This window comes from Ictidomys tridecemlineatus, chromosome 10 (assembly GCF_052094955.1).
Source record: "Ictidomys tridecemlineatus isolate mIctTri1 chromosome 10, mIctTri1.hap1, whole genome shotgun sequence".
Taxonomy (NCBI): Eukaryota; Metazoa; Chordata; class Mammalia; order Rodentia; family Sciuridae; genus Ictidomys; species Ictidomys tridecemlineatus.
Genome location: NC_135486.1, coordinates 143,942,217 through 143,969,474, shown reverse-complemented (window position 1 = coordinate 143,969,474; position 27,258 = coordinate 143,942,217). Strand labels below are relative to the sequence as shown.

The window sequence follows — 27,258 nt, the reverse complement described above, 5'->3', positions numbered from 1 at the left end:
AGGAGGTGAGGCAAAAAACACCACTGGTGAGAGAGAAGCCCACGAGTGCTCCCGACGAGGCCCGGCTGTGTGCGCAGCCGAGAGTGGGACAGGCTGCACGTGAGGCAGCAAGTTGGCGTCCGTCGCACAGCCAGCAATGCCCTTTACGGAAAAACCCCTCCCGTGGGGTCAGGAAGGAGCTCAGTGGCAGAGCGCCTGCCTCGCACGTGGAGGCCCTGGCTCCATCCCCAGCCCTGCCGAAAGAGAGAAACTGTTCCATGGTTGGTGAAACACGGACACCGATGTGCGTCGCGTGCTCCATGGTTGGTAGACCTTTGCATGAAAATGCACAGAGAGGGGGCTGGGGATGTGGCTCAAGCGGTAGCGCGCTCGCCTAGCATGCGTGCGGCCCAGGTTCGATCCTCAGCACCACATAGCAACAAAGATGTTGTGTCCGCCGAGAACTAAGAAAAAATAAATAAATGTTAAAATTCTCTCTCTCTCTCTCTCTCTCTCTCTCTCTCTCTCTCTCTGTCCCCCTCTCTCTCACTCTCTCTTTAAAAAAAAAATATTTATATTTAAAAAAAAGAAAATGCACAGAGAAAGGTCTGGAAGGACACACAGACTGAAGACAGCGGCTCCCTCTGAGGAAGACACGAAGGTGGGGGACTTTCACTTTCCACCCTACCTGCTTCAATGTCACGCAGTTGTTCTGCCCTGAGAAAGGACTACCAGTGCCACTGAAAAGCAAACACACCTTTAAAAACCGTGTCCAATGCCACTGAACTCTGCACTTAAAAATGGTTAGGATGGCAAATTCAATGTCATATTTATCAACACGATTCTTAAAAACCCCAAAGTTTTAAAAAGCACCTTTAGAAGTCAGAACAGTAATTACCGTGGTGAGGAGGGGCATTAGGGACTGAGGAGGAGCTGTATGGAGTGCAAATTACACACCAGTGTAATCATGTGTACAAGATCATCAAGCCATACACTACATTTTACACACAGGTATGATCAAATGGATGACAAAGCATCAAGCAGTGCACTCAGCTTACTAGACTTTTATGCGGTTTACTATGTGTATGTTAGCCCTCAACTAAAAAAAAAAAAAAGGCTCAGCTAGAGGACTGTGACTAGATTGGAACAATGCCCTAACACATGCTGGGAGCGAGCTGAACCTCGGAGGAGCCTGGTCTGCTGGGCACCAGAGGCTCACCCATCTGTTGCTGAGCAATGGCTGAGCACAGGGGCTGGGGAAGCGCAGGAAGCCACCCCACCTCCTGCAGGACTCAGGCGGCTGCAGGGCAGGTAAGCTCTGCCGTACACAGTGCAGCACAGCCCCGCAGCTGCCGGGAGGGAGGCTCGCGCAGGAACGGCAAGCTCTGCAAGGAGCTGGTGTGCGCTGCAGCTGGGCACGCAGAGTGTGCTGCGGCTGGGCACGCAGGGTATGCAGGAGCACCTTGCAGAGGGACCACAGCAGGTCTGAGTCTTGAATGTCAACAGGAGTTCACCAGCACCTCAGGAGGTAGAGAACAGGAGGGGCCAGCGTGGAACCTGTCTGTCAGGTGTGCCTGGAAGAGGCGCTCCCGCTCTAGGTCTGCTATGGCCTGGGCCACCTGGAGCTGGTGTCCTTGGACACCGCAGATGCACAGCTGTGTGCACTTCCTGGGAGTCTGGTGGCGGCACTGCTGAGATGCACTGACTGCAGAGGGGTTCAAGACAGGCATGGCTCAGAAGAGGGTCCAGGTGGCCCAGCCTCAGCGGCCCACAGGCGCAGCCCTTTGAACAGGTTTCTGAGCGCCTACTCGGGGTATGGTGGGGACAGAGGAAGCAGGGACGGGAGGCACAGGAAGGCTGCCCTGGGCTGAAGCTTGGCTGGGGTCAGGAGGAGGCAGTGGGCAGGGAAGGGAGGGAGGCTGCATGGTCCTGGGACCCCGCGTGGACATGCGGGGTGTTCCCACAACCAGGCTCTCCAGGGCCTGGTCCACCAGCATCAAAGGAACAACTTGGATCCTTCTGTTCAAAAGGCTCTGCTCTTCAATCACACCATCAGGAGACAGGCTTTCCCTTAAGAAAAGAGGTAGGCTATGCTGACAGAGCCAGGCCAACATCGGGCAGACCCAGCTCTGAGTCTCAGGCCCACTTTCTAGCCAAGGGACCTCGACCTGTGAGCCTCGGCTTCCTCATCTGTAAAACAGAGACAAGAGTGGCTCCATCACAGGTCAATATGAGCTAAAACGAGATCCTGCCTGCAAAAACGCCTGTCTTGGCACCGACCGACACATCCTGGACATTCTCATTTATCTGTGGATGCTGGAAGAGTGGAACGATGGTCACTGGAGCCTGGGAGGGAGGGGAGAGGGGAGAAAGAGAATACACCAAAACACAGTCAGACAGGAGGAACCAGTTGTGCTCTTCTATACCACAGGATGGCAACTACAGCCTCCAACCATTTACATTTCAAAATACTAGAAGCTTCCAAAGAGGACAGCACATAGAAAGAATGCTTGAAAAGACATAAGTGCTAATTACCCTGCCTTAATTAGTATGCATTGTATGGAAACGCAATACATGTATTTCGATACACGTGTTGAAATATCATACTGTACCAGATAAATATTTCTTTAAAAGACTGGCTTAATACCTGGGACAGGCACTTGAGAAATATTTACTGACCTTAGCCCCCTGGCAAAGAGATCACGGGATGGACACAATGGCAGCGGACTGGCTACCTTTTAAAAAAGCAACCACATTCTTTGTTTTAAAGTTCACTCTCCAGCTTCTAGCAACTTCCTGTCCTCTGGCCTTCTAGTGTGCTGGTGGACTACACTTGGCCTCTCTGTGGTACTTCTGAGCTCCTGGATGACCTTTCTAATCCCCAGCCTCAGGGGCTAGGACTGGCAGGGTAAACAGCACCAGGTCCGGGTAGGATTCGCCAGCTCAGGGCCCGTCCACTCAGATGGGTGCTAGGTTGAGTCCCGGCTACTCTCCATCACCTGCCCCTCCATCTCCACACCATCACACCAGCCCCTCCCTTGAGAGATGCCAAGAAGCCACAGCTCTCTCCGGATAATAATCACCACGCCGGATGCTCGTGAGCACTTAACAGTGCCTGGTAATGCTCGGAACACTTTCACACCTTGTTTTACTTTATGCTCAAACACTGAATTCCTGCAGGAAGGGGGCTATTCAGGGCAAGGAACTTGTCCCATGTCACTCCCACTGGTGACAAGTAGAGTCAGGATGGGATCTAGGAAGCCTGGCTCCAGTGCACACGCACTTAGGAATCCTGCTGAGCTGCTCAAACTCCACTTCCTTCCACAGCACCTGCAATGTCATCCATTGTCAAGCCAGCCTCCCAGAGGACTGTCAGAAGACTAAGCCAGGTCCATCCCATGTGAACTGGAGAGCAGGCAGCGCTGCAGAACAAGATTCTGTGGGTGTCACGCGTGCTAGGCAAGTGCTCTGCCTCCACCTGTACTCTCAGCCCTCCTTTCACGTTTTTACTCCATATACCCAGGGCCTAAGCGTCAGAGGGGTCATGGTGACCCAGGGTTATACCCCTCCTAACCAAGGGCACTCAGTGCATGGCTTTGCAAGGGGCTGTTGAAGGAGTCCAAACCAATATTTACGGCGGGGGAGGCTATTCTCATTCTGGAACGAGGGAATCAGCAGGCAAATATCAGATGGAACAAATGCTGGGGATATGTGAGCGTACATGTTGCACACCAAAGCGAGAGTGACGCAGGGCTGCTGAAGCAAAGCCCACACACGCGTCCAGAGTGCCCAGCTGCAGCACCACTGAGCAGGTGAGCTGATAACGCTGCCCTGTTTAATGAACGTGAGAAGGCACAGGCTACGTCCACCGACAGGAAGGAGGAGGCATGAGGCATGCTTCTCCGCAGGCGGGCCCATTATCAGGGGCACCGCATCTGCAGGGACACAGACCCGGGAAATGCCACTTATCTGGAATCAGAACAGACTCTCAGAACTCAGACTCCACGGCCCACGCTCGGCACTTGGACTCTGAGACCAACTTCTGCGAACTTCTTCTTGGGAAGTCGTCTCTGACGTGTCGGGGCTGCAGGGGGCTCGCCTCGTGCCCGTGCCTTCACGCCAGCTGGTCTTCTCCAGGCCCCTCGAGCCTAGCACTGCCTCTGGCACGGCATCAAGAGCCAGCCAGCACCTGTGGGAGGAATCGTCTCAAGACCCCACGGGCACCCAGCAGGCTCTTCAGTCACACCAAGGAGCAACTCGCTCTCATTCAAGGAGGACATGCCGAGAACTCGCGTGGTATCTCTCTAAGGAGAAAGGGTACTTCACTATACTTTATTCTCTTGTCACAATGGCCCGGCTTTATGCCTGGAAACAGACCAGAGAGCCACACCCTAACGTCTCGTGCTTAAGTGGACACGACATCACTGTAGACAGGGACAAAGGCACGAACAGAAACCAGTGGGATTGGGGCTAGATGCCTGCAGCCCCGTGAGCGGTGACTCAACCCTGGGAGCCTGGGCTTCCTCGCTCCCTACAGTAGGGATGAGGAGCGTGGAAGAAGTTGGAGGCAAACAAGGTTTCCGCCTTTGGCACAGTGAAAAGCCCCGCCCCCGACTCGGTCACTTTCTGAAGGGCCTCTCTTCTGGCCCTGCACACACTCGACTCACTCCCACCAGGGACTCTCACGCTCAAATCAAGGCAGGGCTGGCCCCTGTCCTTCAGCTCTCAGGCACAAGGCCATCCTTAGGGAGGACTTCCTTCAGATCCCCTCCCCAGACCCAGGCCACAGCTCGGTGGGCGGGCTCAGGCCCATCTGCCCCTCTTCCAGACGGCCCGAGCACAGCTGGGTGCGGTTCCTCGCGAACCCTGTGGCCTGCGCAGCGCCAGCCTGCAATGCCCGAGTGCCCGAGAACGGCCAGGGCAGGGAGTGGGGGGAGCCGGCCGGCCTGTGCGGCAGACAGTGCTGCTGCGGCTCTTGCAGCAAAGGACGCAGCCCAAAGTAAAGCGCCACCCAGAGCAGAAGGATCGGAGTGAGAAGAGCCTTTCCATGTGCTCTCTGCACAGGAGGCTGTAGCCGTCCTGAGCTCACTTAGGCTGCCAGCCAGCAGTCAGCAGCGACTCATCTTCGACCAGCAGGGACCTGCCACTCACCTGGCCTCAGGACGCTCCAGGGCCACCCTGCTGCTCTCGGGATAAAAGCTGCACTGCTCTTGGGCATGAAAGGGCGACTCCCAGCACTACCACCCTGCTTCCGTGAAATGTGCTGGGGTACTCAAAAGGGGCAGGTGGCTCCGAGAAGTGAGCAGAGCAGCCCCCTCTCAACCATGGGCAGCCTGCCAGGCCTCCCATCCCGTGCCCCAGAGCAAAACCAGGTGTCCTAGTTTGAGGACTTGGGCACTGCCTAGGACTGGGTTTCTGCGGCTCAGAGATGTGTGCGCCACTCCTCCACCGACACTTGTCATCTTAAGATAATGAATGTTCACTGCAGGAACCACGCCAATCACTGAGGACACGAGACACAGTGTCCATCTCTCTCCACATCAACTCCTGAATCCTCCAAAGGCCTGCAAGGCTCCCGTGACTTCACGGGCCTCATCCTTTAACTGGCACCCCTTGACACGCTGCTCCAACACACGAGGCACCTCCCGTCTCAGGGCTTTGCACGGCTGTTCCTTTTTTTATCAAAATGCTCTTCTTCCAGATACCTCCATGGATCCCTCCCTTCAAGTCTATGCTCACATGCCACCTTCCCAACTCTGAAGGGCCAATCGGGGTCACCTGTTGAGAACGGTACCACCCAAGCCTCCTGGCACTGCCCATGTCCCTTCTTGGCCTCGCCACTGCTCTCTTAGCGCTCCTCACCAGCCCTGTGATGATGCCTCCAACCAGTTTTACCTTCTTCTGTCCCTTCCATGAGGCCAGGGTCTTTGTTTTGTTCCTGGTGTACCTCCAGGGCCTGCAACAGCACATGGCAGACACCCAAGACCTGGCTGCAGAGATGACCACTGCTGACCCGCCTTTCGAGTGATGCAAAGACTAGTTAAAGACCACAGATGTCCTAAGAGGCCAACCTGGTAACAGAAACTAGCGAAGCCCCACCCAGCACATGAACACAAGAGGTGGTGGGTGCCTCGTTTGTCCGTCCCCACCCTTGATTTCCTGGTTTGAGCCAAAAGCTAGACGAAGTCTCAGGGCTCAGAGCAAACTGGGCAGATTCCATTCAGCAGACGCTGTGTGTCCACTTCACGCCTCAGAGCCACCTCCCAGGCAGAGGGTCACGTTCCAGCTCTCGTCTGGGGCCAGAGCCTCTCACCCCGCTTGGCCCTCCCTGCCCACTGGCCCACTCTGCTTTTCCGGGCTCTGGAGATGCTGACCCTCCTCTGTCAGTGGCCTTCAGTGCCCGTTACCTGCAGCCCTGGCTAGGCTGCTTCCCCAGCGCCTGCACACTGTGGGCTCCTCTCAGCAGTCTAGCCCACCTTCTGCTCCGGAAGAGACGCCGCCGCCCTCTGAGATCACGCTGTCGCGTCCCCTCACAGGTGAAGCAGAGCGGCCATACTCAGTAGTCATCTGGCATAACGGTGCCCTGGAGCTGCAGCTCCACTGAGGGACCGGGGCACGGCAGAATACACAGGAGAGCTCGTTCTCCCGGGGCACGTCTGTGACTGGGTCGCTGGGTCCTGGATTTACAGAGTCCATTTCCCCCTTCAGCATTCACAACCTCTCCCAGAGGCCTCCTGGCTCTTGCAGGAGAAGAACGGCACGTCTCAGCTCAGCACTGATCCTTAGAGGGTTAAGAGTACAGTGACGGCCACTGAAACGAGGGCCCTCCAATCCCAGCTGGACTGCGGCTTGGTGCACTCCATGCCTGGGAGGCCCAGCTGTCACTGGACATGAACCCAGGTTGGAAAGAGCCCTGGGGCAGTGACAAGGGACCCTAGCCAATTAATAATGCTCTGAATCAAAGAAGTCAGACCACTCCTCTTTAGTCCCTGTCTGCACACGCCACTCCCGGGTGAAGCAGCTCTCACCAGGCGCTGTCACACAGAGAACTGTTTAACACCTGAGGGGAACTCTCACTCTCGGAGCCCAGGCCAACTGAGGCGACACCCAGAGAGAGACAGCTGACGTCCTCCTTCGGGGACAGGCAAGACTATTTCGCCCCAGAACCCTCAGCGCTCACGCACAGTCCAGCAGCGTGGGGCACGTGTGAGCAGTGAGCATCGGCACTCTCCCAAGGTGAAAGCTGGCGGCTACGTCATGGGCAGAGAACTCCCTGGGGTCTTGGTCACCGCCACTCAACACTGAATACCAGGGGTCTTCGTCACCATGGTCACTGGGGACAGTTCTCCCTCCCGCCCACGAGGTGCCTCGTGAGGGGCACGCTGCGTGGGCATCCGTGTTCATCAGACCAGCCCAGCCCGCCAGTCCTGAGGCGAGCCCAAGCGGAGGGGTGGCAGGGTCACTGCGCAGCCTCACACACCATGACGACTGTCACAAGGACACCCCTACTTGAACGGACTCAACCAGCCCTGGAACAGCACCACGCACAGCGTGTCGGCCTCGCCCACGGAAGCCACGTCTGTCCTCACTGCAGAGGTGGCAGCAGGAGGAGACCGAGGCCCAGAGGCGTCACCAGGGCGACAAGCACGCAGGATCCAGTGCACCAGAGGGCTTGCTGCCTCTTATGAGGGCATGTGGTACGGCACCAGAAGTAACCCTCTCAGACATCCGTCCCCGAAACCTGGCCTTGGAGAAGATGGCACACAAGGGTCAGGCTCAGAGTGACTTCTGCTCTGAGAGGCATCACCAAGAGGTCATGAGACCCCTGTGACTCTGCCACCACTCCAAGCCCTGCATCATTCATTCCCGTCCACAAGGAGCACCTCCTGCGCACTCTTGCAAGCCCACAGGGGCCCCGGGCAACAGCATCGCAAGACAGTGAGTGGGAAGCCAGGGCGGTAGGGGTGGTACCCTGGCTGTGTCCCACCGTATCCCCAATCTGTCAGCACCAGGACACAGCAGGCATGAGCCAAAGGAATGCAACAACCAAGGAAGCTGGTCTGCAGGAACCCGGGATAGGAAAAAATCCTTTTTAAAAAAACACCTACAGAGGGCTGGGGATATAACCCAGTTGGTACACAGCTTGCCTTGCATGCCGAAGGCCATGGGTTCAATCCCCAGCACCACACACACACACACACACACACACACACACACGTGCAAAAACAAAACAAAACACACTTAGAGGTAAAGAGGTATGTGCCAAAATTTAATTTATATTCTTTTTGCAACAAGATTGAGATGTCAGCTTCAGAATTCGTGTTCACTCTCTGCTCAGCCAGGCATCCCCTAGCAGGAACCATATGATTTTAATGCACAGATGAATTTCAATCAGACATCTATCTAACCATGCTGATGTGTTTTGAATTTAACCCTAAATTACAGTCCTTCTGAATAACTCTGCTCTCCCTGCTTCTCTCTCTCTCCAATTTTGGTTTGGTTCTGTGAGAGGTCTGCTGGTAAAAATGAAGCAATACCAGTAACTTATCTGCCAATTACGGGAAGGAGAAAGTAGGTTAAAAAAGACCAAGAAACTTAAAACAAGTTTGATCAAACCACATCCGAGTCAGGCAGGAAACGATAGGAGACTCTTCTCGAGAGCTCACAGGGAAGGAGGCGAGTGGCACAGGACCTCTGTCAAGCAAGTCAACGGGGGATTCGCCTTCCGCAGGCTCTTCCCGAATTTCAGCTGCAGTCATCAGAATACAACCAGCTTCGACTCACCCCTGGGGAAAGGCAGTAACCGGAAGGGGAAAGCCTGCACTTTCACTTTGGCTGGCAATTCCTTCCACACTCGAAAGTCTCATTTTCAGTTTAGACATCCATCCCAACCAGCAGTTGTGTCCCAAAAGTGATCTGTATCTGTCACAACAGAGGTGGGACGTCCACTCCAAGAAGAGGCCAACAGAAGGGCAGATCTCCCACACTCCCTCTGACGGGAGGACACACCTGAGCAGGTGTCCCGGGCTGAGCAGTCACCAGAAACCCGCATGTCCTCTGCCTCCATTGCAAACCCAGAATGTCACATCGGTATCCTGCTTGGGCTACCTTCTCGAGTTCCCCAAGATGTCACCCCTGGAGGCGGCTGAGGAGCAGTTTCTGAAGACTGCATGCAAATCCACAATCATCTTAGTAAAAAACTCCATTGAAAACCCTGCATGGCCACTGACAGTGGGTAAAGAGAAGAGGTATCACCGACGATGCAATACGAGCCTTAAGGAGAAAAAATCAACAAGGAGTTTCTGCCACAGGTGACACCTGGATGAACCTTGAGGACACACTAAGTGAAACAGGCCAGACACAGGACACACTCTGTGACTCCACTTACACGAGGCACCTGACACTGCCAACTCACAGAAGCCGAGAGCAGAACGAGGCGTGGGGGAGGGCTGGGGGAGGGAGCGGGCAGTGGGCATGATTCAGTGGGACCAAGTCTCTGCAGCACGGCAAAGCACACCGCACCCCGAGGTGAACGGTCCCGGAGCCTGGGACAACACTGGCCTGAGCAACCACACATTCTGCACCCAGAACGTTGTTGAGGGACCTCATGTTCAGTGTTCCTGCCATGACTTAACACCATCTATGACGTGCAGACCCCAGAGGTCTGTGAGCGTGACACCAAGTCGGAGCCACACTGCAATGTCTGTGAGGAACCCTGGGCAGCTTTGGGGCCTGGAAATCACATGCCACAACAAAGTCCAGAGGGACCAGACGCGGCTTGAATTGTTACAACGTAAATGAAGTGTCAATTAGCAGCAGGCTGGGTGGGGACAAGGCAAACTCAATGGCAAACACGTGTCTCATCAGATGGGTGGGGGGGGGGGCAGCTCTGTGAAGCTTCCTGCAAAAAACACATGCGTAATGAACACCAGATCTTCCGAATGCTCAAGAGGCTCCAGAAATCTGTACTCCAATGAGAAACTTCATAAATTTTAATATCAGCAATTCAAAACTTTTTTCTTTTAAACGCTGTAAAGACCAAACCAGGTTTGGGAATGTGCGAGGGCCACGCTGCAACCTGCTGGGCACTGGACAGATCTGGAACACATCTTCACCCTCACCAACAGCTCCGGGGCTGGCTCTCCCTGTCGTCTAAGTGGAGTGAAACTACTTGCCCAGGTCACCTGGCTGGCGGGTGCTGGTGGGTACTGCTCGCTCTGACTGGATGACCCAGCGATTCTGCCGACTCAGCCTCCTGATGCTTGCCCAGGTTTAGCGAAGCTGGTTTAGGAAGTTGCAGGGAAGGGCCTCCAGCGCCCTGACCACCATGGGATGTCGGAGACAGACCTCTACAGGAGTCTTTTCTGCTCAGCACTTGCCATGCAACCCTCTTCCCCTCAGAGCACTTACAGACTTGAGAGGGTACATTTATTTACATGTTTGACCCACATCTGTCTCTCCTACTGGATTGTAAAGCTCCAATGTGACAGAAACCATTTATGCTTTGGTATATCCTCCAGAAACAGCATGACAGCCCAAAGAAAGGACTTAATAAGCATTTGTTGAATGAGTCAAGCCAGAATGGGACAGGCCACAAAAAGGCCCCAATTTGGCTATACCACTACCACCGCCGCCAAGGAAGGAAAGTTCCCGGGAACATTTTCACAGGCCCTAATGCTCCCTGAACAGTAAAGTGGCCTGGCCAGACCACTGCACAGCGGGAAACCCAGAAGGGCAGGGGCCTCCTGCAACTGCACTCCCTGCAGCGAAGACTTTTCCTGTGCAGGATCACGTTCCGCCCATTCGTCCAGGTATGACAACACAGGTACTGACCTGGGCCGGCCCAGCCCTTTGACCTACGTCTCTTGCCTGAGCACCTGGCTGTAGAGAGAGTTCTCAAGAAACGGGCTTTTTATGAAACAATCTGTGCTCCTCCCAGCACTTGCACTGAGCCCATGCTGCAGCGACGTGACAACAGACACGAAGCCTGCCACGAGCCGAGAGGGGTGAAAGCGCTGATGAGAAGAAATCAGGGGAAAGGGCCTTCCCGGTGTGGGTCTGGTGAGGGCAGAGGCACGGAGGTGCAGCACAGGGCAGGTGGGAAGAGCCAGCTGGACCAGCACTAAGGCAGCTGGACCTTAGGCCATTCAAGCAGGCGGAAAGAGGGATGACAGAAAAAGAAACACCAGGGGCAAGTGGAAGACTCAGAAGTCATCACAACCCCGACCATCGGTACACTGGCTTTGGCAGCATACAGAGTACAACTCCAAGGCTCCTGCAGACCACAAACATGCTCTTCTTAGTCTACAGACTGTTGATAACTTAAAACTTGAGAGACTTTACATAAAAAGGCAGATTTTCAGCTTGTCCGGAAACATGAGATGTGTCCCCATTCCTGAAGAACAACTGCAGCAGGGGTGGAGAACAGCCGCACAGAGAGGTGAAGTGCTCAGCCTGCACGCACGCGCCCAGCACTCGCCAAGCCCGCATGCAGCGCCGTTGTTATTCCTTGACACTCACTGCCTCACCTCTGTGGGTCTTTGTGCCTTGGACAGGGCATTCTCTCATCTCATCCTGCTCCAATAACAGTGCCTCACAGATACACAATCTGAGGCCCAGAGTGTACGATCCCTCTTCAATAACACATGATCAATCAATCCACCATAAATACCCGAGCCAGAATTTCCTGGGTAAGCATTTTAAGACTGATTAGGTTCTTGAATCACAGATCAGCTTATGCATCATCATTGCTATGTAAGCAAAATGTTGGTTTCTGATTTTAGAGAAACGTGGATTAACAAAACATGCAAAGGCTTTTATCAAGGTCAAAAGACAGTCCCAAAGCCAGCAACTCACAGAATTCCTCTGAACGTCCTGCTCAGTCTTGGCATACACCTCAGACAGCTCGCCATTCAGAATGACCTCAGCTAAGGAGTTCACCAGCGGTGCGTGATGTATGATCAGGAAGACCTGGTAGGAAGGGCAAGAAGGGACTTGCATTAGGAGTGCAGTCTTCCAACCCCTCCCTCTCTGACCAGGAACAACAGGCTGGGCTACGTGAGTCCAAAGGTGCCCTCTTCCCAGGTACCCTCCGCTGGGTTGGCCTGCCTTCAGAATGCTGCCTACCTGGCCAGCTGCTCTTCCTCTGAAGGAAGACATTGAAGCAAGACCATCCCTCAGAGCTGGCTGAAGCCAAATCCAGCCAAGCGGAGCAATGTGGGGAGGAGCAGCCAAACCAGTGTGCTCCTTCTGCTCCACAGGCAAGCTGGGGTCAAATTCAATTATACTAAGACTAGAAGGCTCCGTCCCAACACTTTAGTGAGGGCCAGCGAGTTTTGTCTCAACAAGGACTTGGCAAAGAGATGGAGATTCCACCACTGGAATGTGCTCCAAGCCCTGTGGTGGTTTTAGCATGCTGGCTGCTACAGCAGGGTCTACAGGTGTGGGGCTAGGAAAGAGAAGCCACAGGAACCAGAGGCAATCCAGACCTGCCAGGATGCAAAGCAGAAGCTCTGAGCCCAGACGGTCCTGCTCTCCACCCTGCTCCCCAGTGGTCGAGGAACAGCTTTAGGAATCAGGGTATTCAAACTACCTTGCAGAGCTAGACGAGGCACGCCTGCGATCTTGCTTAAAAATGCAAAGGCAGCAACAAGGTGGAGCACAGTGTGGGGAACCTACTGTGTGTGCATGAGGAGAGTGTGTATGCACATTTGTATCTGCTCATTTATGCATGCATAGGACAGGGTTTCTCAATCTTGGCACTCTGGACACTACGGGTCTTCTTTGTTGTGGGGCATCCTGTGCATTGTAGGGTGTTCAGTAGCAGTCCTAACCTCCACTCTCTAGATGCCAATAGCACACCCTCCCCTCAGTCCCAACAACAACAAAAATCTCCAGACCTTTCCAGATACCCCTGGGGGGGGGGGATCATCCCTGGTTAAGAACTCCTGGCAGAGACTCTGGAAGGAAATAATGAAACCCTGTACTGTAGTTGTCTCTGGGGATAGGAACCAGGAGTGTAAACTTAGAAAAAAGAGAAAACTTGCCTTTCACCTTTTTAATCTTGAGAACATATAATCTCACCTTGACTGCCCCTGAGGAGTAAAACTGGGTGCCCACAGGGCACGGGTAGGAGGGAGACTTTCCTCACGTCCTCTTTTATATCATTTCAATAGGGAGAATATATTATTCAAATAAATTAATTAAAAGGTACAGGCAGAAGAGCTAAATATCAGTCTTTTAAAGTACCAGGGAGATCTTCATTATTACACAGACTACAGTATGACCAAACGATGGAGGCCACATCCAGGGCTGTGGCAGCCACTCGGAACGTCAGTAATACTGACGATTGTTCTCACCTTCGTCACAGCCAGATCACAGCCACATTTTACTTGACCCCAAAACAAAACCCATCACTGAGTTCTGCTGACTCTACAATCACCTACCACGTTCCTCGTATGAACAGGACCTTTTTCCTTCTTTTATTCAGTCCCAAGCATTCGATGAGCACCTCCCAGGACCCTGCCTCAGGGAGCACGTGGGGCTCACTTTCCCAGCTTTGAGTCACTGCAGGCCCCAGGAAGTGTGCACAGCCAGACTGAAAAGGCCAGGCGGATTGTCCACCGCGCTCTCACTCTCCACTGTGTGAGGCAGTTTCATCTCAGGGGGAAGACATCATCTGACACCCTAAAGTCGTACCATCCACGTGAATTTTGTGACTGTGCTTGTAAAATGATTTGTAAGAATAACTGATCTTGTGGTGACGTAGGTAAGTTTTCACACATTTAAGTCACATTATAACTAAGTTAAATGAAAATACAGGGGGAGGAATGACTTGAGATTTTTTGATCTTTAAAAAAGATCTTTTAAAGGGATCTAAATTTGAGGAACCCTGAATTATAAGCTATGCTTTCTGCAAGACATTGAAACAAATAATTTGGTACCTGCACTACGGGTGCTTCACTAAGAAGACAGGAGAAGGAGACTGTCCCCACGGGAGGCCCAGCGTGGGTTGGCCTCAGGCCCCTCAGCTGAGGCCCTCCCACACACCGCTCAACGGCTCCAGGGTCCCCAGGCACCACCCACAGATCCGTAGTGGCTGAACAAGTGGCCTGCTCAGGTCCTGCCAGACTCCCAGAATCTCAGCAAGACGTGCTGGCAGGTTTCTGATGGGGTGGCAGGAACAGGGGAGGCGGGTTGTCCTGAGCTCCATGGCACTGGAGGGCATTCGGCAGTCGGCCGAGCAGGGCTCTGGCTGTGAGCAACAGAGCCTCAGAGCAAGACTCGGGACACAAACAGTGGTCAGGCCACATCCGGATCCCCCTCGGCCCGCCGCTGCGGGAGGCAGCGCCTGAGTCTTCCTTCTCTGGTCAGTGAGATCCAGCCTCCCCGAACTCCAAATGACAGGGATCCCGTTAGAAGAAGAGACTCTCATGGTAGCCAAGAAATATCTGTACCACTGAGGAAGTGGGAACAGAGCTCTGGTCAAACGTTTGGCTGCTGACGGTCTAATGGATGGCCTGCACGTCTGCGCTGCTAGTAATAAAAATATTTTTGAAGTTATGTAACTGGGTCACCATGGAGTTTTCCTTCTTGTAAACACTGCGTAATTACGAGGAGGAAGCACAGTTGCTGAAGGAGGGAGGCAGACAGATGGGCTCAAGACCGAGTCCAGGAGCTGAGGCCGTTGTAGGACACCTTGCAGAAGGTAATGTGGGAACTAGAACCACAAGAAAACCCTTTAAAAACAGCCTCATGGCAGGAAATTGTTAAGTAAAGGTGGCCACGGGATGCACACCATGGTCCAGCGGTTCCGGGCTTATTTCAAAAACTGTGGGGCTGGGATTGGGCTCAGTGGTAGAGCACTCGCCTCACCCCGGTGGGACCCGGGTTCGATCCTCAGCACCACATAAAAATAAAGACATTGTGTTGTGTCCATCTACACCTAAAAAATAAATATTAAAAAATATATATACACTGTGAATAAGAGGCACACAAGGCACACTTCCAGGGTATCGAGAGCGCTCCTCGGTTGTTGGGAAACCTGAGTCCCCGTGGGAAAACCAAGTGCCAGGTTTGATTTAGTTTTCCTTTCTCTTTGAATTTCCATCTCCTGCATGAAAAAGACACAAGTCACCTCCACCCAGCATCTGGAGATACAACACCCTCTCCATGTCTTCTGATTTTATTTCAAGATGGAGCACAGAAAGGTGGCGATGCAGCCTGGGGACCTCCTAACAGGCGGCAGCAGTGCACAGACCCAGACCTGCCAGGGACACTAGGGGATGGGCAGACATACCTGTGACAGGAGATAGAGAGACACAGGCAGGCTGATTTTCGGTCGTTCTCCTCCCTAGTGAAAGTCAGGGGAAAGAGGGAGAAGGGGGTCAGGGTCACAAAAGGAGCCACAGAAAATACATGATGTGAAAAGCCATCGGTTTGAACCTGAGGTGCCTGGCCCCTGACTTCCTCCTGTCCCGGAGGCTGCCCTCTCCTGGTGACAGGCACAGCCGGACTGCACTCAGCGCCGTCTGCAAGACCAGCTTGTGACTTCGGAGATCCCTAACCCAGAGCAGCAGCTGACCCAGGGGAGCTTGTCCCTGAAGCTCCCAGGGCTACTCCTTTCCCGGGTGGGGCCTGTGGCTCCTGTGGTAAGGCCCCAGGCCCGCTCTCTCCCTGGGAAAGGGTCTTCAGAATATGGAAGGGGGAGGTTTGGGGCTCCATCCCACACCAGCTCTGCAGGGGAGAGATCTTTAGAGTTTCCACTTTAAAACCAAAAAAAAAAGTGGGCTGGGAAATTAATTGCCTTGTCAAGGTCCCAGGGTTAGGAAAGGGAAGAGGCAGGAACTTGACCCCGGCACTGAACCCTCCAATTCCCAGGGTCTGCTGCTGCCTCGGGAGCCGCCCCTGCTGGAGCTCATTAGGCCAGACTTTCTTCTACCGTATTAACTTATTTGTGACAAGAACCCCCATGCTCCATCTCCAAAGAGGAAATGACGTCCCCTGGAGACACACCTGCAAAGGCTGCCTGCCAGATGACGAGCTGGCTCTCCTGCTGAGGCCTCTGCTTTCCCCCCCAACTCTGGAGAGATGGCCCAGCCCGCCCCCCCTCAGCAGCATTTCTGAGGAGTCCCAGAAGCAGCTGCTCGGAATCAGTTGGGAATAGGTTACACATGCAGATTCCTAGTCCCACCTCAGCCCCTCTGAGCCAGAACCCCTACAGGGGGAGGGCGCAGAGGATTTGCCACTGACCACCACCATCCCCACAGAGGACTCGGAACTATGGATGGTCGGGGTGGGATCCCTCCCTGAGCTCTTCCACCCCTGCTTGTCCTGGATCCTCTGCAAATCCATCAGTTCTGGGAACTATCAGGAAAAGTTGCTGGGGTGAGAAGACCCAGGGAAGGAGGTACAGAAACCTAAGCCTGAATCCTAGGGGTCTCCTGTGTCCCCTGAGGTCGGTTATCGGACTTTTCCTCACTCAACTGACAGCTCTCTTTGGGAAAACCAGCAAGCTCTGGACGCCCTTTTCCTCAGGAGTGAACCTTGGCCGTGGCCAGGCGCAGACCCACCTTGTCGGGGCTCTCCAGGGAGGACACATACAGGGGCAGGAAGAGCCTGTTGAGCAGGTGGTCGCTGAGCACGTCATTGAGGAACTCACAGTTGATGATCAGTATGTCATTGAGATAGTGCAGGTGGTCCAGGTGCTCGGCCACCAGGTCGCTCAGCTTGCCCCGATTCCTGTGCCTGCGAAGAGAAACCACCACCTCAGTCTGCAGGCCAAGCTGGGGCCGCGGGCCTGACATGAGCACCCTGGACTTACACTGAGGCCCACTGATGTCAAGACACACCCATCCTGACCCCACAGAGGACAGACACAAAGGGAAATGGACAAGTCCACTGCTCCCATTTTAGGAGACTCCGGAGGCCCTCCCCATGAGGGCCTTGGAACAAGTCGATCCACAACTGCAACCCCAAATAATCGGGACAAATGAAGCAAAACCTAGTTAGCGAAGCCCTTAGCAAGCCACTGCCCGGGAGTAGCCACTAGTCGATCGGCAAGATCCCGGCTCCCCAGATCAGCAGAGTTGATGGAGCCCTAAATCCTCACAATTAAAACGCTGCAGAGGCCTCTGAAGGGAAAAGCCGGCCCTTACTCAGCAGCCACATCTGCCCCAGGGTCCTGACCATCTGTGGGACAGAGCAAGGACACAACAGGCATCCCCAGGCCTGGCCTGAAGGTCTGTGTGTCCCTGCAGTTGGCAACGGGCGGGCTGCCTGGGTCTCCTGGGTGGAGTCAGGCACACTCCAGAGACCAGCCAAAGTACCCGGTGCACGTGCTCACCACCCGGCCCCACGACCGGCCACAAGCAGCACAGCCAGAGCCAGGCGCTGCTGGCGACATTCAGAACCCAGGAGATTAGAAAGAAGATAAAAGGCAAAAGGAAATAAAGGTCCCTACAATGCCACCACCAACCATCCACCACCGACAGACACGTAGGGACTGTGGCTCCACAGTCGTCTGGCACATTCTCGCCTCTTCCTGTGACCAACGGCAGCGGCAGGGGCTACACATGTGCCGGTCCAGCATGACACACTTTGAGAACATGAGGACCAGAAGGACCAATTTTGCTTCTTTACATAATTTCTACTGATTGTTTCCTTTTTGGTACCAGTGATTGAACTCAGGGGCACTCAACCACTAAGCCACATTCCCGGCCCTATTATTATTATTATTATTATTATTATTATTATTATTATTATTATTATTATTATTATGCTTAGACACAGGGTCTCACTGAGTTACTCGGCACCTTTCTAAGTTACTGAGGCTGGCTTTGAACTCGAAATCCTCCTACCTCAGCCTCTCAAACCACTGGGATTATAGGCGTGCTTCCCATGCCCGCCTTAGTGATCGATTTCTATGGGATTTCAATAAGATCTTCAGTAAATATCTACAGCAAATGCATGTTGCAAAGCCTTGGAGCCTAACAAGCACCTGGGAACCTACCACGCCGGGACCACAGTGCTCACACGCAATGCCTGTTTCTTTAGTTGGCGATTTATTGCACCTCATTAAATGGTTAAAATACACTACTTAATGATTAAAATTAAATGGTTAAAACATCAAAGTGACATAGACAGGTTTAAAACTCAAAGAAGAGATGCTGCTCAGCTGATGATGAAAAGCAGTGGCCCCTGGCACAGCCTTGTTCCCACCTCCTGGCTCTGAGAGGCAGTTTTTAACCTCTGGCTGCTTGTGTAGACAGTTCCTCCCATACTTTCATAAACTCTGTAACTGAGTCTTTTTAGACATAATCTGTCAGCTCCTGTTGTGACAACACTGTGCCCCGCCCCCTCCCTCAACAGCAGGTGTGGGTCGCTGCTGCTGACTTGTAGATGTCACTGCGCAGCCAAAGAGGGAGGGCTCTAGTCACTTCCCTCCCTGGACCAGGGTGTCTCTGTGGCTCCAAGTGCCTGGTGGTGCCTTGTATCGGTGCCTGTTCAGACCCACAAAGGAGCGTATTTTCTCAGCAGACCTGAGCCACCTGTGCTGGCTTCTTTCTCCATATCCCAGCTCATATTTGACCCCCCCGCTGCTCTCCCCAGAAGAGCTCCTTCCTGGGTCCCTCCTACACCAGGACCTCTGTCCACCTGGGGAAAGCTGGCCTTCTGTGGCAGTGTTTTGCAGTGCGGGTGATTTTGCCTTCAAGGGCACATTTGGTGACCTCTGGAGACATTTTTGCTGTCACAGCCACAAAAGACCAGATGCTATTGGCTTCTGTGGGTAAGGCCACGGCGCTGCTAAACACCTTACCAGGCAAGGACGCCCCTCACAAAGGGAGAGGAACCTCACTGTGGGACTCCTAGTCACCCCTCTGGGGACAAGATCACCCTCTCTAATTACTTTATAAACATTTGTTGAGACGTAATTCATACATAATAAGACTCACCCACTCAGAGTCTGTAATTGAATGGTTTTTAAACATTTTCTTTCCTCCCTCCTTTCTTTTGTGTGGGGGATGGAAGCCAGGCCTCCTGCTGGCTAGGCAGGTGCACTCCCCCGAGCTACGTCCCAGCCTCAGGGTCGTTAGTGTGTCCAGAGCTGTCCGGCCATCACCTCCTCCGGAAGCCTCTCATCTCCTCCCTGCCTCTGGCTCTGCCAATTCTGGGCACTTTATATAGATGAAATCATAGGGCGCACGGCCGGGTCGGCTTCCCCCACTTCGCACCATTTTCTGAGGTTCGCGTTTCACGGCGCCTCAGCACTGGGTTCACTTCACTGCCAAACACTGCCCTGCCTCTGGCAGACCCCCACCTCGTCACTCACTCCTCAGCTGACAGGTCACCCTAATCTCCTAACCAGCACCACCGACAGGTGCACTGGCACCCTCCTGTACCGGCCTCTGGGAGGCGGGTGAGCCGTTTCCAACTCTCCACTGTTTTAAACAGGCAGGGAGAGCCGTTTCAATCCGCAAGCCCACGCTCTGCCCACACCCGTAGGAAGAGCCGTTCTCCCGCCTTCTCCCGTCCATGGAGTGGCCCCCTCACACTCTGCCCACTTACTCCTCATCAGTCTGCACGCAGGTGTCGAGTTCGATCACGTGGCTCCCGATGAACCAGACCAGGTTGGAGAAGTAGGGGACGGCGGTCTTGTCCCTGATGTAGTGCAGCATGGCCTGGTTGTCCACTGAGGAAGCCATCAGAGAGTCAGAGTCAGACGACTAAAAGTGACTTGGGGGAGATAGAAACAACCAAAAGCCACCATGCAAAAGCCCTCTGCTATCATCTGAAATCGTCTTTCCTGGAAATACGTGAAAATATTTATCTTATTCATAAAACTGTCCTCGTCGAGGCCGTTCTCACGCTAGGCTTAATACAGGTACACACGGGCCAGCCAGCGACCGTGCGCTGGGGCGCCCACCATGAGCAGCGGCCTGTGCCGACCCCGGGAGAATGACGCCCTCTCAAGCCAGGCCCCTCACCCCCACGGCAGGGTAAGTTGAGAAAGAGGAAAGCAGAGGTCAGCGACTTACATGACACTGGCATAAGGAACAGGCATCGTCATGGAAGGAAAGGCAGAAACAGACGACAGTTAGCAAGGTTAGAACTGGGAAGGTGAGGCAGCTCTTGGGGAGAGAAGGTGGGGCAGGAGCATCTAAACTAGAGAGAAGGGTTAGAAGACTGCCAGGAAAAATGGCAGCAGCAGGCGGCAAACCAACCACTGCAGGGGCCAGGGCCGCAAACTCAGAGGCTGCCAGGTGGGCCGTGGCCCAGGGGGCAAAGGCGGCCACCTGGCGTGTTAACTGAGGAGTCCAGGCTTCAACCCAAAACAGGCAGCTGCTTCTCAGCACCAGCTGCCCCCGTCCTGCAGGACTGTGGGCCCAGATAGCCAAATCTACCTCTTCAAGTCAGAAACCCAGACTGTTCCATAAGATTTCCCATTTTTAGATACTGTCAATGCTTTTTAAAACCATCTAAGCCAATTAAAACATGTCTGGGGACTGGTCTCAGCCCTCAGGCCCTCAGTTTGTGATTCTGCATGGACTAGACTGGGCTCTCAAATGTAATGTAATCCCAGAAGTGGGCAGGCATGAGCCCCCGAGAAGCTTCCACCCCAATCCCAGGTCATCTCAAGTAATAACAGCCTGAGTCACAAAGGCCAGAGCCCTGAAATCCCAAAGAAAGCGGAGCCCCAGCTCCATGGTGGGGCCTACAAGGGAAGGAACCTGCATTAGGCAGGAAACGCCCAAGGCACTGCCTTGGTACAGACAGGGCCAGCCGGCTTTGGTGCGCTGGGCAGCTGGGGCAGCCTTGCCGGTGCGAGCAGGGCCCTGGAGGGCTGCTCCTGCAGGCAATGTGCAGGGTTGGGCTGGTCCAGGAAGAAGGGGGTCTGGCAGCACAGGGCTTTCCACAGTGGACAGAAAGACGATATTGCCCCCTGCTGTTCATGCTGCTAAGTGCTTTTACACATGTTTTAAAGAGAGCCTGCCTTCCAGCTGTATGGAAATGTACCCAATAAGCTGAAACACAGATGCTTAAACCTAACATTTGAGAGATAACTTTGCTTTATCTAGTTGTAACATGGCCACTCTGAATCCCAGAGATGCCTCCTTGGGACACTCTACTCTAGGTAGCAGGACCCAGCAAGACCCAAACATGCAGGGAAGACAGTGGTCCCAAGGCTGAGCTGAGGGTCCCGCCAGGGCAGCTCCCTGGTTTCTCTGCAAGGGCTGAATGCACAGACTGGAGGGAGCAAGCTCTTGCTGCCCGTTAGAACCAGCCGAGGCAGAGCCCACAGGGAACTCACCTTTGTAGACATTCAGGGTGATGGTCCTCACAGCAATTCGAACCATGCTTTCGGGATGATTAAAAAACTTGATGGCTTCTGTGTACAGGGCAAAGTCATTGGTATGCTAGAACAAAACAAGTACAAAGAGTCACAGACCCATGGTGAGACAGGCCTGCCCCACACGAGCTTTCTGAAACCCGTCTGAAAGTGTGATAAAGGGGGGAAGTTGCCACTGTGAACCTCACTCAGGTCAGGAGTACAATCCCAGGGGAGAGTGGAACGGGGAAGGACAGGGAGGCGAGGACTTGGCAGAAACAGAACTCGGGTCCAGCACCATCCCGTCGCTTCTTAGCAGGACAAGACCCACCTCCTGCTCACCAGGATTCAGTGAGATCATTTCCCGTCAGGTAAGACTCAAGCCCAGCAACTGACACCCAGCAAGCACTCAAGACCAGGGCAGAGTCCCTCGGACGGACTCCAGCTTATTTAAAAGGTAAAGTTTTACTCAGTTCAGAATCTGAACCCAGGTGTCTTCTGCTGTTAAAAAGGGAAAATGAGGGGCTAGGGAGGTACCCCACTGCGAGAGCCCTCCCGGCACTGCGTGAGGCCCTGGGTTCCATCCCCAGCACCACCAAATGGGGGAAAAAAAGGACCAAACAGTGGAGAACCCCAGAAACCCACTGACTGCCCCAGACTAAGAAAAAGTGCAGTGGGCTCTGGACCAGGCACACAGTGGAGTGCTCCTCCGGTGGCCCACATGCCCACGGGCCCCCCACACAGCGCCCCTCTGGCTCTGAGGGCATGCAGAGCAGCATAGGAGAAGCCTGGGGTGGGCTAGGGGAGTGGGATCCTCCAAGACCAGCCCTGCTGGTGGGCTGTGGAGGGCTCAAGGCACCAGTGTTCTGGTGAGGACCAGAAGTCAAGCGTGCAGCTCCCAAGTGACAATTACTCCATAGGCTCACGTTAAAGAGGAAATCAAGCCCACCTCAGAGAGAGGCTCCTGCCACTCCTGGGGCGACCAGAAGGGTGCTCTCTCAGAAGCACCACTCTGACCCCAGAATCCAAGTGTTTTGCTCTCCCGGCCCAGTGGGCAGAGGCCCAGCTGCATCTGAGCAGGGGTAGAACCCAGCCCGCACTCTGTCTCAACCTCACGGGGGCTTTTCTCGCACCAGGGAGAACATTTGGGAGAATGCTAACATTGTCCACCTGTTTGCTGGATGTGTTTACTGAGCACCTACTATGTGCTAGGTATTGGGCCCCATGATGTTAATCTTCAAACTGCCAATGTTCTGTGGTTGACAACTAGTATTTCTTCCCTTTGAGACCAGCTCTTCCCCACCACTGAACAACGAAAGTCAAGGTTCAGGCTACTGTTGCCACACCAGAGGGGACAGCTAGACAGAATTTGTCCAAATACAGAGAATACCACGTGGACTGCAGCGTGATTCCCACACAGGCTGGGGGCAGACACGGTCACCAATCGGACGCTGCACACAGGGTGTGGCTGGCAGCAGCCTTCGAGTTGGCCCCAGACAGCCGCACCCCTGGACCACGAGCTCGTGCCCCTTGGCTCACTGAGCCAGGCTGCCCTGCGAACAGGGCAGAACGGTACGTGGGACTTCCGCAGCAGGCCCGTGCGACACCCCCATCTGCCTTGGCTCTGGGGCAGCCTCTGAGGGAAGCGGCTGCCGAGACGAGGGCCCTTGAGCCGGCTGTGAGGAGGGCCCATGCAAAGGGAGCCCCAGCCTCCTCCAGGAGCTGGACCAAGCTGGCCACCCACGGGAGTAAGTAGCTCGGGGACAGATCCTCCACCTGATCCAGGTTTCAGGTGACTGCAGCCTCCCGGCAAACTGTGCCCAAGTACTTCTGCCAGGCCAACTCCAAACTCCAGACACACGGTGGGAGAATGTGATGCAATTCTCATCGATGAGACAGGAAGGAAAGTCCAGTGGGAGATTTCTGAGAAAGTTGTTTTCGGAAGTAAAAAAGGACACAAGAAGGGAAGTGATTCATCAGAAATTTCAGTAGTAGCATGTAAATATGTGATGTTTGGAACTGCTGCAGCCATCCTATGACCATGAGGAATAGAACCAGAGAACAGATGCCAACTGAACAGTCAGTAGAGAAGGAAGATGGAAAAGCCTGGGCCCTTGATGGAGTGGGAGTCAGGAAGAAGCGGACCTCGCACAGCCGGTGTTTGTACCTTTTAGTATATGGGATAAGTTGACCTTAATGGTCAAGATCCTTTTTTTTCTTTAATATTCGTTCTTAAGTTTAAGGTGGACACCATGTCTTTATTTTACATTTATGTGGTGCTGAGGATCAAATCCAGTGCCTCGTGCATGCCAGGCGAGCACTCTACCACTGAGCCACAGCCCCAGCCCCTCAAGTTCCTTTTAATAGTGAAAGCAGCAGCAATTTATCTTTTTCAGTTGTTGATTCTCCCAAGGAGCAGGGGCGTTAGCTTACAGAGAAGAGCACTGTCTATAGTACATCCTCAGCACTTTACAATATCCTCTCTGTCATGGCTCAGTGGCACAGCACTTGCCTGGCATGTGTGAGGCACAGGGTTCAATTCTCAGCATCGCATACAAATAAACAAAGACCCACTGACAACCAGAAAACATTTTTTAAAAAACCATCTCATTTAATTCAATCCCTGAAAAGCCAAGGCAGATATCTTCACACCGATTTCTCAGATGAGGAAATCGAGGCTCAAGGTGGGACTGGAACTTCCCTGAGGTCACAGAGCAAGGAAGTGGACAAAGCAGGCCTGCCTGACCGAGCGCTGGCTCGGGTCTCTCCTACAGGGTGTCACTATTGGACAACTCTGCCAAGTGCAACAGAGCTCTCAGCAGACTGAATTTTACATCTCAAGTGAAACAGTAACTTGTTGAGTTAAAAACAACCTTTAAGGTGTGCCAAAGTTAAAGGGTGTTGCCGTGACAGTCACTGACGGTGACCCAAGCTGTGACGCGGTCAGCTCTAGACCCAGGTGCCCCTGGCAAGCACTCACCTCGTTGTAAAAGAAGTGGACAGTGTGGTTGTTGAGCTTGAGCGAGAGCGTTTTCAGGAACGATATGTAATACGCCATGATCTCCTCGTCAGAAAAGTCGAACTTGTGGACGATGATGGAGTTCACATAGTTATTGGACAGCAGGTAATCTGGAGGGGACAGCAGTGGGACAGGTGACCTCCAGCAGGAAGGGGCAGGCAGGACGCCGGCGCGTGCGGGGCCACGGCAGCCCCGTGCTCATCAGGCCCCGGGTTGCTGGGTCACCCACGATGACGGGCAGGCTGACTGTCAACTCGCCAAGACACCTTGGCTGCGCACACACTAGCAGGGGGCACGGGGGGGAGCCTGTCCCTCCTTCACACCAAGAAGAAAGGCCCCTCAGCGCCTGCTTTCCCTGCTGGCCAAGGCCAGCCCAGCGCGGCGGGAAGGGCAGGCGGTGCGTGGGCTCTTTCACTAATACCCACGAGTGAGGGGAACAGCTCTGCCTTCTATAAAAAGCTGCCCCGTTTTGCCACCAAAAGTCACATCGTCATCCCTGAATGCCACACAGGACTGCCACATAGGGCCTTCCCTCCTCACAGCAGTGCCATTTCACAAGGCCACAGCCTGCTGGACCCCAGGCGCCCCGGCTCAGTGCTTCCCACTATGACTCAGGGTCACAGCTGCTGCAGAGCCAGGCTCGGCCTCGGGTTTGCAGATGAGAAAGGAGCTCAGGAAGGTTGGGTGACTTGCCTGAGGACACAGAGACGGAAAGTCCCGGAGAAGGGGTCCAAGCTCATGATGCTGGAGCCCGTCACTGCCCCACAGTAACAGGGACTGGTGTGAAAACTGGGCACTGAGGGCCTGGGGCCAACTGGCCCACCATGGTGAGGGCTTTCACCTGAGGAAGGGAACCGGAAACTGGCTGGAAGCTGCACCTCTGGGTCCTGAAGTGGTGGCCATGACATCAACCAGTTCTTAAAACTAAACTAGGTCTACAGACCACCAGCAGCTGCAGCGTGCAGCGTGAGGCCTCAGCGTGAGGCCCTGGTGGACATGCTCCTCTCCAGCCCTCGCCAGCCACCTGCAGAGCAGGGCTGCTAATTCAAGAGCCCATTCCATCTCCCCTGTTCCCTACAGAGGTCAAAGGCAGGACGTGACTGGCACCTGCTGGGACAGGCGAGGCAGTACAGTGACATGGCTCAGAGCCTGGCTCCTCAAAGGCCAGTGCCCAGACCAACCGCACAGCATGCCCTAGAGCTGGCGGGGCCCGCAGAGGCTGCACCCAGCCTGACCTGTGGGTGAGGTCCCCGGGGACGGGTGGGTAACGGGCTCCTTGGGCAGTCTGCTCCAGAGGCGCTGGGTCCAGATGTGCACGAGGATCCCTGCTGCTTGGCTCCAGATCTTGCCTGTCACCTCCCAGACATGAGACCTGGGCCAGCTGCCCGCCCTAACCACCCTACGGTCCACTTCTCTGGGAAACAAGGTCCTCCTAGTTGGTCACAGGGTGGAAGGAGCCAACACAGCAGCCCCCAGGACGGCACGGCCAGGGGACCCTCTTCTCAGCCTGCTCTCCAGCGGAGTGCAGGGCCGGCACTGCTGCTCCGAGGAGAGTGGAAAGCAGCCCGTCAGCTCAGCCTCATCCAGGGACGACTGAGCGTTCTGCTGGAAAGACCACATCACCAGAGCAGCCGGCTCAGGTCCCTGGCAGGGCCGCAGGGTGGCACCACGCAGGGTGGCACCATGCAGGGTGGAAGCCGGCCCCTGGGAAGGCCGCTGTGCTCTCTGAGCAGGCGCAGGAGGCGGCCTTGCAGACTGCAGTCAAGAAGTAGTTTTCAAACTCCGACAGGAACGGCTCCTAAGGCTGCGCTCTGGCCCACTCCGAGAGAAGGCAGGTGCTTACACATGTCACACAGGCGAAGGACACAGCTCAATACATGCACCTGTGTATTCAGCACAGCCCCCTCAGACTTTGGGGGTCTGGGACATGCACACCACAGGAGAGTGGTTACACCCCCAGCACTCTAAGGTTCCCGCGCTGCACCCGCCAGGCTGTCCTCCAAGGCCAGCCCACCCCGACTCCCACCTCCACAGACTCATTTTGCCTACTCCTGAAGCTGGCATCGGTGACCAGGTGCACTGCCCCTGGGTCTGGCCCCTCCTGCTCCTCACACCTGCATGACCAGCTGACGTGTGCGGCCTTTGCTGCTGCGAGTAACTCCACTCTGAATTCCCCACAGGTGATCTGCCCCCTGCAATCACGCGTGTGCCACGCAGCCCAGGCGACTCTCATGCCTGAAGCACTTCTTCACTCCGTCCTTCTGACTGTGGGTGGGCACGGGCGGGGAGGGTCAATGGGCTGGAGGAGGAGGGGACGTGGGCCGTCTTGCCGAGCCCCGAGACACAGATGCCCATGCTGGCGGCTCTAGATGTACGTTGGGAGCCTCCCGGTGTGTCTAGGCCTGGGACAGCCAGGGCGTAGACCACTCCTCGTGGGGACTTCTTCAGGGCCTCCAAGAGATGCTGAGTGTTGGGGGACCACCGCGGGGCAGGGGAGGGCCTGATCACTGTGTGGCCGACTTTCTGTGGTATCCTTTTATAATAAACCCAGGAGTCTGTCAGTAGCCTCAGTCTCTCGGGCCTCTGTCTTAGGTCACCAAACTCAACAGGTGACAGATGTATCTGTGAAGCGTCTGCCTGTCAAAGTGGAAGTGTGGAAAGCACCTAGATGCCCAGGGTCAGGGCCAGCAGATGACGGCCAGGCAAGCGCAGCTCTCCAACCTGATCCATGAGGGCTGGCTACTCGAAGGGACAGGAGAGGATGTGGGCGACCTGGGAAGGAGGGAAAGCAGAGCAAACAGGAAGACAGTCTGTGTGCGTGCAGCCGTGAAGGGGAGGCAGAAAACGACTTCCCATGCTTTTGTAAATTCTTCCTGTCTTGTGTTATAATGAGACACTTTCTATAATTAGAAAATACAGATAAAAACAGAGC

The 27,258-nt window shown here is 54.5% G+C and overlaps 1 protein-coding gene across 5 annotated transcripts in view; it reads right to left on the bottom strand.

Annotated features, from left to right (window-relative positions):
• Clec16a (C-type lectin domain containing 16A) overlaps positions 1-27,258 on the bottom strand; it is a 176,269-nt gene that overhangs the window by 132,725 nt on the left and 16,286 nt on the right. For all 5 annotated transcript variants that reach the window (XM_078024644.1, XM_013359513.4, XM_005327182.5 and 2 more), the window contains exons 4-9: positions 24,288-24,436; positions 21,290-21,395; positions 19,546-19,669; positions 16,551-16,725; positions 15,278-15,331; positions 11,836-11,949 (exon numbers count right to left, since the gene is read on the bottom strand). In XM_078024644.1, coding sequence (XP_077880770.1) covers positions 11,836-11,949; positions 15,278-15,331; positions 16,551-16,725; positions 19,546-19,669; positions 21,290-21,395; positions 24,288-24,436 — 722 coding nt within the window. The remainder of the gene's footprint in view (positions 1-11,835; positions 11,950-15,277; positions 15,332-16,550; positions 16,726-19,545; positions 19,670-21,289; positions 21,396-24,287; positions 24,437-27,258) is intronic.